Source organism: Scyliorhinus torazame, chromosome 15, assembly GCF_047496885.1.
Source record: "Scyliorhinus torazame isolate Kashiwa2021f chromosome 15, sScyTor2.1, whole genome shotgun sequence".
In the NCBI taxonomy this organism is placed as follows: Eukaryota; Metazoa; Chordata; class Chondrichthyes; order Carcharhiniformes; family Scyliorhinidae; genus Scyliorhinus; species Scyliorhinus torazame.
In genome coordinates this window covers 80,021,383-80,041,707 of record NC_092721.1, presented here as the reverse complement: position 1 = coordinate 80,041,707, position 20,325 = coordinate 80,021,383, and the positions used below count along the sequence as shown (strand labels likewise).

Here is a 20,325-nt window from a genome sequence, read left to right as displayed (position 1 = left end):
CCCTTCATAACCCCATCTAGCCTCCTTTCATGGGCATGGCTTTCCTCAGGCCTCGACTCTTGGGAGGGCCACTCTGGCAGTGTCACCTGGGCATAGTGCCATGAGTCTGCCTGGAAGTGCCAAGGTGCCTGCATTTCAGGGAGCCACTCTCCACTATCCTGGCCATTCAGGCCCTCTGATGGCCTGAGAGACCACCACCACCACCAGATGGGATCTCCCTGGTGAGGCTAATAGATCCCAGAAAGCTGGTAGACACCAGGTAGGTAGGTTTACAGCCTATTAAGTAAACACACCTTGGTCCCGCCCATAATGGGCAGGTTCCTCATCCAGTGAGGCATTTTAGCTTCAGGAAACCGGCGTAATGCTTCACCCGGCCACGGCATGTCCCAAAAACACATTAGGCCTCTCCTTGTAAACATATGCATATATTGAAAAAATAATGAACCCACATTTACAGCGTCTTCATTGCTCCTTTTTGGAGCCACAATGTCTGGCTCTTTCACATTAGGATTTTTTTTACAAAAAGTAACCACAGCAGATATACACACCCTGACCCAAACTTTTAAAACCATTACTGCACCGGATGCATATAAAATATATATTCCAATTTCTTACATTCATCACAAAGACATTGCCCTGAGGAGTGAACCAGCAAGTGGGCTATCAATTATTCTGTTTAACTTAAACAGAGGACTACAACCTACTGCACTTAAACAAGAGGTCGCCTGTTCATAACGGGGAGCAGCATTCGACAACCAAATTACAGCACCACCCCTGCCGGACAACGCACCTTACGGTAGGGACCTTGAACATTTGTCCATTTTTCCGACTTCAGCGCGACCGTCGAACTTTTCTTCTCCTCCTTGTTCTCCAACCATTGCTTATACTTGACCAGAACGGTCGTGAGGAAGGCCAGGAAGCAGGAGGCCAAGGCGAAAATGGCGCACACCGAGGTGATGATGCCCAGGTTGGTGGTCCACAGGAGCGAGACCAAGTCGTACAGCACAGCGCCCAAGATGGCAAAATCAGATTGGGGGGGCGGATCGTCGCCCCACCATGATAGCGAGTAGGATTCAGTCGCCGGTTCATCCAGCCCCAGCACCTCGAGCAGATACGCTAACATGGCGGCTCGGCAGGCCGGCCGGCAAGTGCGCCTGCGCCTTTGCGCACGCGCACACGCAGGCTAAAAAGCCCGGATTCAACCTCGTTGTCACGGAGAAACTAGATCCAATATCCAAGAACCGAACGATTCAAGATACGGAAGACGCACAGATTTCTAGTACTTTTTTTCCCCCCCTAAACCTGCGGAAAAACAAATCAGCCCCAACTTGTTGAGTCAACGCGGATACTGAGCGGCAAGGCCTCGCGCCCCGGGCATCATCTGCTTGGGGTCATTGTTTAGTCACAGTGGCTCAGCCCATTACCAAGTGGGAGGGGCGTGTGGATGGGGAAGCGTGCTGGAAGAAGGCCAGAAAGTACAATATCATTCACAAAAACAGGCGAGAGTCATGCAACAATAGATATACAATATCCACTATTCATTTGACACTTAAGATGCGATGGTTTCCCCCCTATATTTAAATATCAAGGTGAAATCCGCCCCCCCCCCCGCCTCCTGTCGGATAGACGGAGCCATTGTGTGACGCTCGTTGGCTGGTTACATTTGCCGCGGGAAAGAGCAACGTGCACCTGTTGCTGCCTGTGAACAGAGTATGGAAACGACACATTTACTTTTCCTTGCAGGTAACCAAAGTTAGAAGCTTTGGCACAAAATGAGTGTCAGAACTTTTAGTGCAGTGGTATCAAACATAATTCACATCGTGGGCCTGAGGCAACATTCTGGTACTTGCCATGACCCCCATACAGCAAATATATGTTCAGTAAGAAGTCTTACAACACCAGATTAAAGTCCCAACAGGTTTGTTTCGAATCACTAGCTTTCGGAGCTTCAAGGAGCACTGCTCCAAAAGCTAGTGATTCGAAACAAACCTGTTGGACTTTAACCTGGTGTTGTAAGACTTCTTACTGTGCTCCCCCCTGGCGACGCCGCATCTCCACATCAAATATATGTTGACCTGGGACATAAATTGGTATGTGCTTTCCCATTTCTCCACATATAAGTGTCATAACTTATTCCAATTTAGACATGCAGGGTATTGTATCTAAACTTTATCAATGGCACGGTCACAATATTAGTCCTTGTTTTTAAGCTTCCCTTTTGGCCACTGGGGATCAGCACTGGATCAATTTTAATGTGCAAAGGAAGGTCCTGTGCCTCTTTTAAGACCCTTGCACAAAATGTGTACACAGATTTAGCCCGTACCATGCAAGTACTGACTAGACTCTTCAATTCTACAGCAGTGCTTCGGGTAGCTGGGTGCCACTGAACAAAATATGAGGGAAAGTTTACATCCCTTCTGTAGACTACCAACACAACAGCATCACACTAGGTTCGCAGCCTTATTCATCCCTCTTGTATCTCGGCACATTTAGAAACCTCAGTCTCCTTGTTTCCTATTTCTCATCAGTGGAATTCTGATGCTCTGTTTATGTACTTGAAGAGAATAGTTCTTACATTTTTGTTTCTGTACAGTTAATCCTTAATTAAAACCCCTTTTTCATACCAGGATTTGTGGAAACCTGAAATTCTCACCCTCAAAAGACTGGATGCCAGGTCATTGAAAATTTCAGTACTGCAATGAATATATTTTGTTGGGTCATGGTATCACAAAATATGGAAAAAAGGCAAGTAAATGGAGTATCGACCAGCCATGAATGATTTAACAGACTTGAGGTGCTGAAGATCCTCCTATTCTTATGTTCTGATGCATTTTAACTAACAAGACAGCTTTTAACTTAACAGACAGCTGACGAACCAGACAAAAAGAATGGTGCTGAATCAAGCATTAACTTAATAAGCCTGCAAGCATTATTAATAAAAGGTACTGGGAAAGCTATTTGACCTAACTGATGGGTGGCACAATGGTTAGCACTGCTGCTTCACAGCGCTAGGGACTCAAGTTCAATACTGGCCTTGGGTGACGTCTGTGTTGAGTTTGCACATTCTCCCAGTGTCTGCGTGGGCTTCCTCCGGTGCTCCGCTTTCCTCACCTAGTCCAAAGATGTGCAGTTTAGGTGGATTGGCCAAAGCCAATTTGCCGCTTAGTGTCTAATGATCTGAAGGTTAACAGCGGTTGGGGACAGGGTTCAATTCCAACCTTTGGTGACTGTGTGGAGTACTCACCGTGTCTGCATGGTTCCCTCTGGGTGCCCCGATTTCCTCCCACAGTCCAAAGATGTGCAGGTTAGGTGGAGTGGCCATGATAAAAATTGCCCCTTGGTGTCCAGGGATGTGCAGGTTAGGTGATATCACATGGTTTGGCGGGGCATTAGGTCTAGATAGGGTGCTCTTTCAGAGGGTCAGCACAGACCCGATGGGCCAAATGGCCCCCTGCACTGTAGGGATTCTATGTTTTCCGTATGTTTCTAATTCTGAAGGGAGTAGGGACCTTTTCCATGTAATGTCCTAGCTCACACTGTGTCTTAATTAGGAAAGAATCATAGAATTTACAGTGCAGAAGGAGGCCATTCGGCCCATCGAGTCTGCACCGGCTCTTTGAAAGAGCACCCTACCCAAGCCCACACCTCCATCCTATCCCCATAACCCAGTAACCCCACCCAACACTAAGGGCAATTTTGGACACTAAGGGGAATTTAGCATGGCCAATCCACCTAACCTGCACATCTTTGGACTGTGGGAGGAAATCGGAGCACCCGGAGGAAACCCACGCACACACAGGGAGAACGTGCAGGCTCCGCACAGACAGTGACCCAAGACGGGAATCGAACCTGGGACCCTGGAGCTGTGAAGCAATTGTGCTAACCACCATGCTACCGTGCTGCCCAAGGTGAGGCAGATCTCAAGGGCATGATCTGATAAGAGCACTGGGAAATTTCTGGCAGAACATGACACAGTTAATCAGGAAAAGAAAACCCAGTGGTAAATTTAAGTGCCTCTAACTTTCAAACAAGGTGTCTTTGTCATGTGAGAGTACCTTTAAGAAATGCGTGTTTATTAAATAGCTGTAGTGGATTTTCCTTTAAGAAATGGGTGTTTATCGAATGGCTGCAATGATGTCAGAGTGTGGGTGGAGCTGGGCTGGCTGTCTTTCACTTTTGCTTTGAACAAAAGCTGGTGTGTGTAGTGGGTTTTTAGTTTCGTTTTGAGAGCTGGGTAGCTGCAGGAAAAGCAGGCAGCTGTATAAGGATCTCTGCAATCTAAGACTCTCCAGATCATTTGGGTGATTTCAAGTGATAACTGCTGTCAGTAGAGAATTTAAATTTAAATTTAAACCCGGGGCGAAATTCCCCCCCCCACACCGGGTGGGAGAATCGCCCGGGCGCTGTGCGAGTCCCGCTACGCCGTCCCGACGCCTGCACGCGATTCTCCCATCCCCCCCAAACCGGCACGGCGCGAATCACGGCTGGCCACTGGGAGAATCGCTGCTTGCCGTTGGTAATGGGCGAGCGGCGATTCTCCGGCCCTGATGGGCCGAGCGGCCTGCCCAACATGACAGCTTCCCGCCAGCGCCATCCACACCTGGTCGGTGCCGGCGGGATCGCTGGGGGGAGCGGCATGTGGGAGGGCGAGGGGGGTTTCTGCACCGGGGGGGGGGGGCTCAAAAGGGGTCTGGCCCTCGATCGGTGCCCACCGATCGGCGGGCTGGCCTCTCTGAAGGAGGACCTCCTTTTCTCCACTGCCCCGCAAGATCGATCCGCCATTTTCTTGCGGGGCAGCCGCGGGGAGAACGGCAACCGCGCATGCTTTTACAAGGCGCGGGGCGCGTAAATGACGCGGCGCAACTCCTAGCCCCCCGGGGGCGGGAGAATAGGAGGCTGGGAACGGCCTCCGACGCCGGAGTGAAACACTCCGGAGTCGGGTCTTAGTATCCCAATGGGAGAATTGCGCCCCAGGGGCAGATTTCTCTGGTACTGGCACGATGTCCGCCGACCGGCGCCAAAAACGGCGCAAATCAGTCCGGCATCACGCTGCCCCAAAGGTGCGGAATCCTCCGCATCTTGGGGGGCCGAGCCCCAACCTTAAGGGGCTAGGCCCGCGCCGGACTAATTTCCACCCCGCCAGCTGGCGGAAAAGGCCTTTGGTGCCCCGCCAGCTGGCGCGGAAATGACATCTCCGGGCGGCGCATGCGCGGGAGCGTTAGCGGCAGCTCACGGCATCCCCGCGAATGCGCTGTGGAGGGAGTCTCTTCCGCCTCCACCATGGTGGAGACCGTGGCGAAGGCGGATGGAAAAGAGTGCCCCCATGGCACAGGCCCGCCCGCGAATTGGTGGGCCTCGATCGCGGGCCAGGCCACCGGAGCCCACCCGCGCCCCCCCCAGGACCCCGGAGCCCGCCCGCGCTGCCTTGTCCCCGCCGGGTCGGAGAATCGCCGGGGGCTGGCATGAAACCCGCCCCTGCCAGTTGCCGAATTCTCCGGCACCGGAGATTCGGCGGGGGCGGGAATCGCCCCGCGCCGGTTGGCGGGCCCCCCCGCGATTCTCCGGCCCGGATGGGCCGAAGTCCCGCTGCTAGAATGCCTGTCCCGCCAGCGTGGATTAAACCACCTACCTTACCGGCGGGACAAGGCGGCGCGGGCGGGCTCCGGGGTCCTGGGGGGGGGGGGGGGGGGGCGCGGGGCGATCTGGCCCCGGGGGGTGCCCCCACGGTGGCCTGGCCCGCGATCGGGACCCACCGATCCGTGGTTGGGCCTGTGCCGTGGGGGCACTCTTTTCCTTCCGCCTTCGCCACGGTCTCCACCATGGAGGAGGCGGAAGAGACTCCCTCCACAGCGCATGCGCAGGGATGCCGTGAGCGGCCGCTAACGCTCCCGTGCATGCGCCGCCCGGAGATGCCCGTCCCAGCTGGCGGGGCACCAAAGGCCTTTTCCGCCAGCTGGCGAGGCGGAAATCAGTCCGGCGTGGGCCTAGCCCCTCAAGGTTAGGGCTGGGCTCCATAAGACGTGGAGGATTCCGCACCTTTGGGGCGGCGCGATGCCGGACTGATTTGCGCCGTTTTTGGCGCCGGTCGGCGGACATCGCGCCGATACCGGAGAATTTCGCCACTTTTGTCTTATGGATGTTGCAAGGAACGGTTAAGGGTTACTTATAGAATATTGTATCTGTGGGGCTGATTGGTGTTGACAGTTGTTAAGATGTTTACTGTGGGTTTATAAAGTGTTAACTGGTTTCATAAATAAACATTGTTTTAATTTAAAAGTACTTTAGCGCTCTGTTGCAACACACCTGTAAAGTAGTCCTGAGTGCTCCCCATAACCACAATCTATTAAAAGTTGTGGGTCAGGTGAACTCCATGATACACTTTTGGGTTCTCTAAACCCTGGCCCATAACACCTGTGCAATGTCCAGGTGATGCACTTGTCTGATTTGTGCAACTCATCAGCTTGAATGGGGATAAGAAAAATATCAGCCATGATTGAATGGCGGAGCAGAGTCGATGGGCCGAGTGGCCTAATTCTGCTCCTATGTCTTATGGTCTTATAGCCTATCCAACCTTTCCTCATAAGACAGGCCACCCATTCCAGATATTAGTATGGTATTCCTTCTCTGAACTGCTTCCATGAATTGCTTCGAACGCATTTACACCTTGCTTAAATAACGTGACCAATACTGTCCAATGTACTCCAGATATGATCTCACCAGTGTTCTGTATAACTGAACCATTACCTCCCTACTTTTGTATTTAATTCACTTTGCAATAAATGATAACATTTTATTCACAATCCTAATTACTTGTTGTACCTGCATACTAACCTTTTTTGATGTATGCACTAAGACATCCAGATCTCTCTACGTCTCAGAGCTCCGCAATCTCTCACCATTTAGATAATATTCTTTTTTATTGTTCTTGTAAAAATGGATAATTACACATTTTCCCACATTATACTCCATTTGCCAGATTTTTGCTCACTCACTGTACCTATCTATATCTTTTTGTAGTCTCCTTATGTCCTCATCTCAACTTATTTTCCCATCTATCTTTGTGCTATCAGCAAATTACGACAGTTAAAAATAATCGCCTGGTCGTATTTATCAAGGCTGCTGCTCTCTTTTCTGAGGAAAAGTAAAAAGGGAAAGGAGCACCTCCTGTCCTCTTCACCAAATTCCCTCAGTCATCAAACTCCATCTTAAGCACTCTACTACAGCTCATAGCAGCACTCCAGTGCAGGCTAACTACCCTGTGACAGAAAATAAATCTCATCATCTCCATTTTAAATGGGAAATACCTTGGACTGGATTCTCTGTTGGCGGAATCCTCCGCTTCGCTGGCAGCACGCCCACGGATTTCCCAACGACGTGGGGGTGCCCACAATGGGAATGGCTGTCAGACAGAGGATCCCGCTGCTGGCAGGGTTGTGCTGTGCTGGAAAATGGAGCTGGCAGCAAGGAGAATCCCGCTCCTTATTTTTAATCTGAGCTCCAGGTCTAGGATCTCCTGTAAGAGGAAACATCGCAGCATCTGCCCTGTCAATTCCCCATAGGATTTTATGTTTTAATGAACATCACCTAATTATTCTAAACTCTAACGGATACAGGCCCAACCTGTCCAATCTTTCCTCATAAGATATCCCAATTTTCTATTCTTCGTGCCAAAGTGCACAAATTCATATTTTCCACTTTACACTTAATGTGACATTTTTATCCACTAACGTAACCTATTGATATTCCTCTGCAAACTCTTTGTACCCTTCTCACATCTTGCTTTCCTATCTATCTTTGTATCGTCAGCAAATATGGGTACAATAGAATTTAACTTTTCATCCAAGTCGTAAGTAGTTGAACCTTAGCACTGATCCCTGCAACACTTCACTAGTCACAATATGCCAATCTGAAAATGATACATTCATTCTGACTTACTGTTTCCTGTTAATTAACCAGTCTTCTATCCACGCTACTGTATCAGCCCCAACACCATATGCTCTTGTCATGTCAAAACATGATGATTGGAAGATTTTAGGAAATTTGGATTATCATTGTAGTGGGCAATTTAAGGGTTAAAAGCCTGGGGATAGTATGGTTTGACTAGGGAGGTCCCTAGAGAGTTAATGATTTGCAGCCTGCCTGCAGATATGTTGGGCGGGATTCTCCATCGGCCAACACCGTAATCAGAAAACGCGATTGTAGGGAGAATCGGTTCCGATGCCGAAATTGTGACGGGCGCCGGTTTCACGCCAAATTGCAATTCTCCGTCGCCTCGACAGTGGCGTCAATGCGTTCCACTCTGCATGTACAGTAAACGCTGTTGGTATATCATTAGTGGGCCTGACCCGGTGCTCTCCGGGCCTCCGTGATTCTCCGACTCCACTGGGGGGAATTCCCGGCGGCGAGGTTCACTTGTGCTTTTAAAAATCGTGATATAGATGCCGTGGCTGCTGAGGGAGAGGGAGGGTATACGAAAAGTGTCCAACATCGCCATTGTTGGCTGACAGTTGTCCTCCAGGCCAGCCCCTAGGTGCCCTCTGGCCCCAGCCAACCCATCAGCAGTATGGGTGCGCTCCAGCACAACCAATGCCATCCTTTTGGCTGGGATGGAGTGTGGGGAGTGAAGTGTGTATATGCGGCTGAAGCTTGTAAGCCTCCTCAACGTGAATTGTGACTCTGATGAATCCCGCACCGTTTCTCATTGGAATTGATTGTGTTCCACATGGCACCGGTGCTAGCCCCTCAACCAGTCTTGCTGTCGTGGAAGCCCACAAATCCTGCCCTGGTGTCAACACTTAGTCTCAGGAATGGAGAATCACACCCACATTTTTTTAATCTTGAGGAGATGAGATCAGTGCTGGGTGGAGCTCAGAGCGACACAGAGCCACTTTGAAAGCATTAGAAGGTTAGTGTGTTGGGGGAAAACTAAAAAGAAGTCACCCTTGATCTGGCAACCCTTGTGGAATTACAAGAGAGGCAGTTTTCATTCCCAGTGAGATAGCTTAAAAAGTGCTAATAGTTAAAAACAGAGCAGCCTTGTCTGGAGCCACAGAAAAAACCGAAACAACTCAAGTAAAGCAGCCATTTGACGATATTCAGATAGAATCTGAAGGGGTTCTCACAAGAGCCAGGATCTATTTTGGAATGCAAGTATTATTTTAGCCCTTGCTTGTTTAAGCTGGATTGAGAGCTGTATATTTTGTTTCTTGTTGTTTAATGGGAAATGGAGTAGTAGTGTTAAGATGTAATTGTAGTTGTTCATTTCGGGTTTGAAGGTAAAACCAACTGAATATTGTTATTCATAATAAAGTTATGTTTTAAAAATAACCAAACCCTATTTTTCTATGCAATCACTCCTGGAGCAAATCATTATTTCCGCACAGTCTTACAAAGTAAAATAAAATATTAGGGTTCGGTCGAGTATCCTAGCCTCTATTGGGGTATGGTCAGGATCGTAATAGCAGGAATAGCTGATAGAGGCAGCGTCAGATCTCAACAATGCCCATCAATGGACAGAGGACAGCTGCAACCAAGCTCTGGAGATACTGAGCCTTGAGAGTCATAAATAAGTTGGTGCTTGTGGATCAGCAAAGGGAAATGTGTGGCTCTGTCAGAGTTCCCTGAGGCACTTTGTGCAGGAAATGGGATGTCCATGGAATGCTGAGATGAATCTGGCACTCATTGCAGCCCAGAAGGAGCCCCACTTCAAATCCCATCCCCTCCATCGGCACTCCCAATCTGAAAGATCTGCTAAAAGTATGGCAGGTCATTGACCATGCTTGACCTCCTCTTTGTTGATTCCCCTTTTAATGTCTGTCGCTATAGGCAGTGGCTCATCAACTTGGAAGAGGTGCTGAACCTCTGTGGAGTCCATGGGATTCTGACAAATTGCAATAGATTTCTCAAGAAGCTGCTTAATCACCCTTATTGACTGTCCACCACTACAAGCAGCTGGCTGTCATCCCTGAGGTGCCACCTTTGGAAAAATTGCACAGAGGTGGCAAATATTCTCTATCGCCTGCATATACTGCATCTGATATCTTATTTTCCCTTCTTGTCTAGTTTATAGCAAGATTTTTAAAAATGCTACTGCATTTAGAACTTCATGTAAAATTAATTATCTCAGTTTATTCCTCGCGTATTGCAATGTACCAAATTTGATTTTGTTTTCCGATCATGATGCCTGTGTTATCTTTTCTCTCTAAGTTTCACCCTATCTATTCCCCTTTAGTTTATTCCTCTGTGTAAATATTAACCACCTTCATTTTTCATTTCACTGTTAGCTGATCCTGGTTGGCTTTATTTTCCCAACAAGGCTTCAGAACCTATCATGAATTGCACTGGAAATCAGCATTGTTTCTGTAATAACAATCTTGGAGCTAGTATTCATTTTTCCTTTGCAAAGGTATTTATGGTATCATAATTTTGTCATATCTGGGTGCTATTTTCAACTCTAAAGTGCCATTATATTTGCCTGTCACTAGATGGCACTGTTGTTTTTCTGAACTTTGTCTAGCAGCTCCATTCTCTTATATAACAATTTATTTAGTTGGTTTTTAATCTGAATTTATCCCAGCTAGTCTTCCCTTGGGGGGTTTCTTTTAATTGCTACTTTCATTTCTCATTGCTACCATCTGAGTTTCATTCAATCTGCTGTTGTCTGACAGGCTATTATATCTCCGCCTTCCTATCAGCTTTCTCTTCCCAAGGCCTGGCAAACCACACAGATTTCATTAGCTTGGGACCGTGGCTGCTTTCTCCCCATTTTTCATGCTAGCCCATTGTGCCAGTCCAGGCAAGCTTTTTGATACTCGTTCATGCCTATGACAATCCTCACACCCTGCCTTGGTCACCTACCACCTTACTTGACTTCCCTGTCACCATGCTCTGCCTCCACAAATTGACCAGCAATTTGTTTTTTTTTTAAATTCAGAGTACCCAATTGTACTTTTTCCAAATAAGGGGCAATTTAGTGTGGCCAATCCACTTAGCCTGCACATCTTTGGGTTGTGAGGGTGGAATGGAATGGAAATGGAAATTGCTTATTGTCACATGTAGGCTTCAAATGAAGTTACTGTGAAAAACCCCGAGGCGCCACATTCCGGCGCCTGTTCGGGGAGGCTGACCCACACAAACACGGGCAGAATATGCAAACTCCACACAGGCAGTGACCCGGGGCCAGGATCAAACCCGGGTATTTAGCGCCGTGAAGCAACAGTGCTAACCACTGAGCCACTGTGTCACCCTTCTCTGCAATTTGTTATTAAAATATTTTTTGGAACTATGAATAGAACATGGCACTGGGAGGCACGGTGGTGCAGTGGTTAGCACTGCTGCTTACACATTGAGGACCCGGGTTTGATCCCTGCCCCGGTTCACTGTCTGTGTGGAGTTTGCACATTCTCCCCGTGTCTGCGTGGGTCTCACCCCACAAGCCAAAGATGTGCAGGTTAGGTGGACTGGCCACGCTAAATTCCTCTTAATTTGAAAAAAACAATTGGGTACAGTAAATTTATTTTAAAAGAAGATTAGAACATAGCACTATAAACATTTTAGAAACAAATTGCTTCATTCCCAACATACTGCTGGAAAGATGGCTTGGTGCTTAGGCGGCTGATGAAAACTATAGGGGATAGGAAGTATTAGGTTGCTGGGGCGAAAACACATGGTGGTGAGGAAAGGGATGCAGGATTGAGGAAGTGGAGAGGAAAGGGACAAGGAGGCCTTTAGTTACCTTTCTGAAACGAGAGGGAAATGGATAGAGGAATAAAGGAAGTGGAGGAATAGAATCTAAATGTATACTTTAAAGGTGAAACGGAGACAGTGGGAGTGAGTGTTCTCTTCAGGATAACCAGATGGTGAAGGAAATAACTGAATCCTACCGGTTACTCCAGACCCACACAATATGGCCAACTTTTAACTGTCCTCGGAAATAGACATATAGGCATATAGTTGTACCAAACCACCACAGAAAAGTAAAAACAAACAGGATGGGCAACAACCTAGGCATCAGAAACAACATTGGCACACCATGTTCTGTCAACCCTGTAATGTCCTCGTTACTAATATTTAGGGGCTTGTGCCAAAATTAGGAGAGATGTTTCACAGACTAGTCAAGCAACAGCTGGACATTGTCATACTCACTGAATCATACCTACAACCAATATCTCAGACTCCACCATTACCATCCCTGGATATGCCTGCCCTCCAAGCAGGTCAGACACATGACAGGCAGCGACAACAGTTCTATACTGCCAGGAGGGAATTGCCTGGGAGTCATCAACATTGGCTCCAAACCCCATGAAGTCTCATGGCATCAGGCCAAACATGGACAAATAAACCTCTTGCTGATTGTCATCTACCACACTGATGAATCAGTACTCCTCCACGCTAAGCAATACTTGAAAGAGGCACTGAGGGTAGCAAGGGCACACAGTGTATCCTGGGTAGGGGACTTCAATGACAATCACCAAGAGTGGCTTGGTTAGGACAACGGAGTGAGATGGCTGTGCCCTGAAAGATGTATCTGCCAGCAGCAGGTGGTGAGGGAGCCAATAAGAGGGAAAAACCTACTTGACCTCACCCTTCCTAATCTGCTTGTCACAATTAATGACAGTACTAGTAGGGGTGACCATTGCACAGTCTTTGTGGATACAAAGTCCGATCGTCCTATGGATACTGCCCATCGTGTTGTTTGGCACTACCACTATGCTAAATGGAATAGATTCAAAACATATCTGGCATCAAAATTAGTGCTGTGGATCTTCTGCAGCTGCAATCTGTACACCTATGACCTGGTATATCACTTAGCCGGTTTAGCTCACTTGGCTAGACAGCTCGTTTGTGATGCAGAGCAAGGCCAGCCAACGTGGGTTCAGTTCCTGTGCTGGCTGCGGTCATTCATAAATATCCCCTGAATATTAGTAAGGAGGACATTACAGGGTTGACAGAACACGGTGTGCCAATGTTGTTTCTGATGCCAAGGTTGTTGCCCATCCTGGTTTTTAAAAAACTTTTCTGTGGTGGTTTGGTACAACAATATGCTTTCCTCATTTATTTCAGAGGGCAGTTAACAGTTGTCCACCTTGTGTGGGTCTGGAGTAACTGGTAGGATTCAGTTATATCTTGCCCTTCGCCTGAAGTATGGTGATCCTCAGATTAAGTCACACCAGTCAGCTCTCCTCCTCAGAGGGGAAAGCAGCCTATGGTCACCTGGGACTATGGTGACTTTGCTTTTATATCGCTCATTCAATTGTCAGTATCAAGCCAAGGGATCTACCATAGTTCAATAAGGAATGCAGGAGAGCATCCCAGGAACAGCATCAGCCATGCCTACATTGAGATGCCAACCTGTGAAGTGACAAGTCACACAAGTGCCAGACAATGAATATCTTCATTAAGAGAGAATATAACCATCTTCTCTTGACATTCAATGACATTACCATTGCTGAAACCTCCACCAACAACATCCTGGGGGTGAATATTGACCAGAAACCCAACTGGACCAGCTATATAAATACTGTGACCACTAAAGACAGGTCAGAGGCTGGGAATCCTGCAGTGAATAACTCACTTCCAGATTCCCAAAGCCATCTAATTCCACCATCTATAAGGCACAAGTCAGGAGTGTGATGAAATATTCTCCACTTGCTTGGATGAGTGCATCCCAAAAACACTCAAGATGCTCGACACTATCTAGGACAAAGTAAGTCTCACCTTAAAACTATTAACTCATTCTACTACAAACACTCCGTATGGCAGCAAATTACACCTTTATACCACTCTCACTGTATAAAGCAATCCCTTCAAACTTCTCTATTCGATTTGTTAATGGCTGTCTCGTTTTTATTATCCTTGATCTGAGCTCACCCACAAATGGAAACCATTGCTCGACAGCTAATAAATTATCCTTTTCTCAGTTCTCTGCTTTATATCACAAGTTCAAAAGTGCACCAAAAGGGTCGCATTTCCCCATATTACAGTTCATACTGAGGGAACTTGTAGGTTGATTTCAATTAACAGCAAATCAAAGGTGTCAGGCCTAGAAATCTCCTATCCCATGCTTGTGGTTTGTACGGTATTCGTCATGGGTGAGAACTCAAAATCTACTCAATACTATTTAATTGTAAGTGGGCTTTCAAATGGTGATGAGATCATGTGGTGATGAGACAGTGGAATTTAATATGTGTCAGGCACAACAGGAATGTTGCGTCAGGGAATACTGAAAATTTTCAAAAGTTACCCTTTCTAATTTATAATTGTCACGTAATCTTCAAATATGAAGCTGAAAGTAGAACAATTCCAGTGAAAATTATAGCTAAACATTGCCTTAAATTAAAACTTCATGGGCAAAATTGCATGTTCAGTAATCATATTCATGTTGCCCATTAAGAAACCAGAATTCAAATGAAATCAGATGCACAGGACATTATGCTAATCACTTTTTACATGGGTAATGAGAATTGCATGCAAAATGTTCAGCGAATTGATTGCTACAAATTAAGTATTATAAAACCTGCAGGCACTACCACCTGCTGGGATACATACTCTATGAATTACAGGTTATAATCAAACAATATATAACCACCAATAACTACAAATGCATTTGACAATAATATTGGATTACATGCGTCAGTAATTTCAAGATACTGTTCACCAGAGACAGGACCCAGTTGGAAATTTTCATCCAAGCCCAAACTGTGAAAGGGGAGAAGTTTGTCTCATACATAAGTGCTCACTATTCATTCAGAGACTATTCCACAGAATTGAAATTGAACCCTGCTAATTAAAATGTTGTGACCGAAATAAAATCATTCATTTATCAGATTGCCCTCATTAAGTAATTCCATTAGCTCCAGCATTTAAATATATTCTTATTGACATACCCCAGGAAATAATTGGTTATGGAGAAAATGCCCCATGAAAAGAACTGTCTCCATTAACGGGTGACAGCTAAATTGAAAGAGTGCCCAAAGGTACTTTGATGTAGAGATTAGTGTGGTGCTATAGTAGGGATAAGAATTAAATTGGAAATCATTGGACTTTAATGAAGTTGAAAACATTTTAATTCCTTATTTTAATACATTATCTGTATCAATGTTTTTAAAGGGACATTGAGGTGGAACCGGAAAAGCTGTGTTTATTTTAACCATGGTAACATCACGTACAATATTCTAATTTATATCCCCGCATTGTGCAATGCACAGCTCTGATGCATTTAGTGAAGTCCAAAAAGTAGCAGGTATATTGAAAATATCTTTCCGACAGCTAGTCAAATATTAGCAAAACTGTCCATCTTCCCAGCAGCAGTGACTAAGATAGTCATTCGCCTCATTTAAAGTCCATGGGCAGAATCAAACTACTTTGGATTTACTGATGTCAGAGAGGAAATGTGGGATGCTCATTGTATCACCAGGCTCACTGATTATGCTTTATAATAAATTGTTATATTGAAGTAATTAGAGGTCATCTAACAAATTCACCTCCACAGCCACTTTCCTACCTCGCCCCCTGCCCACCAGTACAGACCTTCACCTCCTGGGTGAATGTATTGAGAATTTGGGTGTGTGTTCCCCATAATTGATTCTACTGGTTGGAATTATTTTGTGAGGGTGTGTAAATTCCAGCTATGTGCTTCCAAGGAGCTCCATATGGGATTGCAAGTTCATGAAATTATCCCCATTGTGTCAAGAAAATGTCACTTCTGCATGGTTTGTGTTATGTTTTAATTATTATGGGCCAAGGTCTAGAGAACCCCAAAATGTATCATGGAGTTCACCTGACCCACAACTTTTAATAGATTGTGGTTATGGGGAGCACACGGCCCACTCTACAGGTATGGTGCAAACAGAGCTTTACAGTACTTTTAAATTAAAACAATATTTATTTTATGAACTCAAATTAACCCTTTTAAAACATACAGTGAACATCTTAGCAGCCATCAATTCAAATACAACCCCAAAGAATACAACACTAAGTAATCCTTAATAACTTTCCAAACAACATCCAGAAGACAAAAGAAACACCTTTCAACAGAAGCACATTAGGTTTACATTCACTATTGATTGGATTGGATTGGATTTGTTTATTGTCACGTGTACCGAGGTACAGTGAAAAGTATTTTTCTGCGAGCAACTCAACAGATCATTAAGTACATGACAAGAAAAGGGAATAAAGGAAAATACATAATAGGGCAACGCAACATATACAATGTAACTACAAAAGCACTGACATCGGATGAAGCATACAGGGTGTCGTGTTAATGAAATCAGTCCATAAGAGGGTCATTTAGGAGTCTGGTGACAGTGGGGAAGAAGCTGTTTTTGAGTCTGTTCGTGTGTGTTCTCAGACTTCTATATCTCCTGCCCGATGGAAGAAGTTGGAAGAGTGAGTAAGCCGGGTGGGAGGGATCTTTGATTATACTGCCCGCTTTCCCCAGGCAGCGGGAGGTGCAGATGGAGTCAATGGATGGGAGGCAGGTTTGTGTGATGGACTGGGCGGTGTTCACGACTCTCTGAAGTTTCTTGCCATCCTGGGCCGAGCAGTTGCCATACCAGGCTGTGATGCAGCCTGATAGGATGCTTTCTATGGTGATGCTTTCTATGGTGCATCTGTAAAAGTTGGTAAGAGTCAATGTGGACATGCCTAATTTCCTTAGTTTCCTGAGGAAGTATAGGTGCTGTTGTGCTTTCTTGGTGGTAGCGTCGATATGGGTGGACCAGGACAGATTTTTGGAGATGTGCACCCCGAGGAATTTGAAACTGCTAACCATCTCCACCTCGGCCCCGTTGATGCTGACAGGGGTGTATACAGTTCTTTTCTTCCTGAAGTCAATACCAGCTCTTTAGTTTTGCTGGCATTGAGGGAGAGATTGTTGTCGCTACACCATTCCACTAGGTTCTCTATCTCCCTCCTGTATTCGGACTCATCGTTATTCGAGATCTGGCCCACTATGGTTGTATCGTCAGCAAACTTGGAGATGGAGTTGGAACCACGTTTTGCCACGCAGTCGTGTGTGGACAGGGAGTAGAGTAGGGGGCTAAGTATGCAGCCTTACGGGGCGTCGGTGTTGAGGGCTATTGTGGAGGAGGTGTTGTTGTTCATTCTTACTGATTGTGGTCTGTTGGACAGAAAATCGAGGATCCAGTTGCAGAGTGGGGAGCCAAGTCCTAGGTTTTGGAGCTTTGATATGAGCTTGGCTGGGATTATGGTGTTGAAGGCGGAGCTGTAGTCAATAAATAGGAGTCTGATGTAGGAGTCCTTGTTTTCGAGATGCTCTAGGGATGAGTGTAGGGCCAGGGAAATGGTGTCTGATGTGGACCGGTTGCAGCGGTATGCGAATTGCAGTGGATCAAGGCGTTCTGGGAGTATGGAGGTGATGCGCTTCATGATCAACCTCTCGAAGCACTTCATTACGACTGAAGTCAGGGCCACTGGTCGGTAGTCATTGAGGCATGTTGCCTGGTTCTTTTTTGGTACCGGTATGATGGTGGTCTTCTTGAAGCAGGTGGGGACCTTGGAGTGGAGTATGGACAGGTTAAAAATGCCCGTAGATACCTCTGCCAGCTGGTCCGCGCAGGCTCTGAGTGCACGACCAGGGATCCCGTCTGGGCCCGTCGCCTTCCAAGGGAACATTTATAATCCTGAATTCACCAAATGATCAAGAGATAGTCTTTTCATGGCAGAGAGATCAACAGTGCACCTGCTCTGTCTGGCGTCAGCTCCAACACTGAAAACAAAACTAATACACACCCTGCAGCAAACAGCCGAAAGCAAAAGTAAAAAGCTGACAGACAGCCCAGCTCCACCCACTCTCTGACATCACTGCAGTAATAAACACCCATTTCTTAAAGGTACTTTCACTACAAATATTTATTATACACACACCCATTTATAAACACCCATTTCTTAAAGGTACTCTCACATGACACCTCTCCCCAAGAAAAATAAATAAATCATCAACTTCAAGATTGTTTCATTTTTCACCTTTTCACTATCCTTTAAGAAATGCACACAGTAAATATACTTTTTTGTTTCAAAAAATAATAACACACGCAAACAGGTATAGTAATATAGTCCATTTTTGTTCTACTTCCTCCAACTGAAATCCTTCCTGATTGACAGTCTCTTTGAACAAGAAGGTCTCTGCATGATCCATCCATTTATCTACGTCTCCACATTTCTCTTTAAAGTCAGATACTTTAGTTCAATCTGATCGCAGAGTCCCTTGTAATTCTCCAATACAGGAGCATTGGTCATCACAACTTTCAGGCCATCAAATGCCTGTTGAAAGTCCGCTGTCCACTGAAATTTTCGACATTTCTTCAGCAAGTCCATCAGTAGAGCAATCATGCGTCAAAACTTTTGCACAAATGTTCGATCAAATCCACTCATGCCAAGAAATCGCATTATTTCCCTTCGTCTTGAGGGTATCAGAAACTCCTAAGGGCAGCACGGTAGCATTGTGGATAGCACAATTGCTTCACAGCTCCAGGGTCCCAGGTTCGATTCCGGCTTCGGTCACTGTCTGTGCGGAGTCTGCACATCCTCCCCGCGTGTGCGTGGGTTTCCTCCGGGTGCTCGGGTTTCCTCCCACAGTCCAAAGATGTGCAGGTTAGGTGGATTGGCCATGATAAATTGCCCTTAGTGTCCAAAATTGCCCTTAGTGTTGGGTGGGGTTACTGGATTATGGGGATAGGATGGAGGTGTTGACCTTGGGTAGAGTGCTCTTTCCAAGAGCCGGTGCAGACTCGATGGGCCGAATGGCCTCCTTCTGCACTGTAAATTCTATGATAATCCTTGGAAAGTGACTTGGGCTTTTCCAAATTCACTTTTGGCTAGGTTTATCACCAAACCCGCCTCCTGAAGTCGATCGAATAAGTCCATCAGATGTTTCAAATATTCTGTCCATGTCTGGCTGAAAATGACCAGATCGTCGATGTATACGGCACAATTGGGTAATCCTAAAACAACTTTGTTAGTTAACTGTTGAAATGTGGCTGGTGCATTTTTCATGCCAAATGGCATAACTTTGAATTGCTATATACCATCTGGAGTCACAAAAGCTGAAATCTCCTTCGCCCTTTTGGATAAAGGTACCTGCCAGTAACCTTTAAGTAAATCCAGTTTGGAAATAAAAGCTGATTGTCCCACTTTCTCAATGCAATCCTGCAAACGTGGGATAGGATAAGAGTCCGTTCTTGTAACTGCATTAACCTTTCTATAGTCCACACACAACCATTGGGCACTGTCTGGTTTTGGTACCATCACTATGGGTGAGCTCCATTGGCTGCAACCCACTTCAATTATACGTTTGGTGTTGCCCAATCACTTGTAGCAACTGATTCAATTACTCCTTTTTGGACCAGCCAATCTAGTTCTTGTTCAACTTCTGCCGTAATGGCATATGGTACAGTTTTAGCTTTGAGACATTCAGATGTACTGTTCGGCTTGATTTTTAACTTTACCTCCAGTCATAGAGCTCAGTGAATTTTTGAACACCTTCTCATGCTTCACCAGAAGTTGTTGCAAGTTGTTCTTTGAATCCATTAGTTGATTTCCACAGACAACATGAAGATGCTTCTCCGCTGACGTGTTCTCATTTCCTTTTACTTTCATCATAATGCATCCTTTTAATGGTACAACATCTTCTGTGTACATCCTTAGGAACACATTTGACATTTTTAAAGACATGTTTCAACTTTTGATTATAAATTGTCTCAGGTATTAACGATACAGCTATGCTCATATCCACTTTCAGCCCTGATGTTGCTTGGGTATGCTTCCTCTGAGTGGCCTTGAACGTCTTCTACTAATTGATAGACGTGACTAGTCTGCTTAAATATGTTTTTTCCCTTGCACGCCCTTAGTGTTGGAGATGTTTTCAGAACCCAACATGCTTTGGCAATATAGCTGTTTTTGCCACATTTCTTGCAGCTCCATAGATGTGACAACTTCCACAGCAGCTTTTAGAGTTAAATAACTTACAGTGAGCAGCTTCCTATGAAAAGCTTCATTGTGGATTGCACAAGCCAGCCTATCACAGAACAGTGCTCTTAAGAGTTGCACCAAACTCGCAGTATTTTACTAACTTTCTTAAAGTCGCTATGAATTGTAAAATGCTTTCACCTTCCTGCCTATGGCAGTGGAACCAAAACCTCTACATAATCTACAACGATCTAGGAGAGAAATGTCAGTCTAAAATTTTAATGAGCTCAATATAGGACTTAACTTTCGGCTTTTCTGGATTAGTTACATTTTCTAACAGCATAAAAGTTTTACGCCGTATCAAACTGAGAAATGTTGCGACCTTTAGGTCCTCCAGTG

At 45.8% G+C, this 20,325-nt stretch overlaps 1 protein-coding gene and 1 long non-coding RNA gene across 3 annotated transcripts in view; one reads left to right on the top strand and one right to left on the bottom strand.

Moving 5' to 3' along the window:
- LOC140391637 (uncharacterized) overlaps positions 1 to 1,287 on the bottom strand; it is a 108,860-nt gene extending 107,573 nt beyond the window's left edge. The window contains exon 1 of the mRNA XM_072476322.1: positions 791 to 1,287. Within this exon, the coding sequence (XP_072332423.1) occupies positions 791 to 1,123 (333 nt within the window). The 5' untranslated portion in view covers positions 1,124 to 1,287. The remainder of the gene's footprint in view (positions 1 to 790) is intronic.
- Positions 1,288 to 1,688: 401 nt separating this feature from the next.
- Positions 1,689 to 20,325, top strand: part of LOC140391409 (uncharacterized) — a 68,856-nt gene continuing 50,219 nt past the window's right edge. For both annotated transcript variants that reach the window (XR_011935052.1, XR_011935051.1), the window contains exons 1-2: positions 1,689 to 1,743; positions 2,628 to 2,745. This is a non-coding gene — a long non-coding RNA (uncharacterized lncRNA). The remainder of the gene's footprint in view (positions 1,744 to 2,627; positions 2,746 to 20,325) is intronic.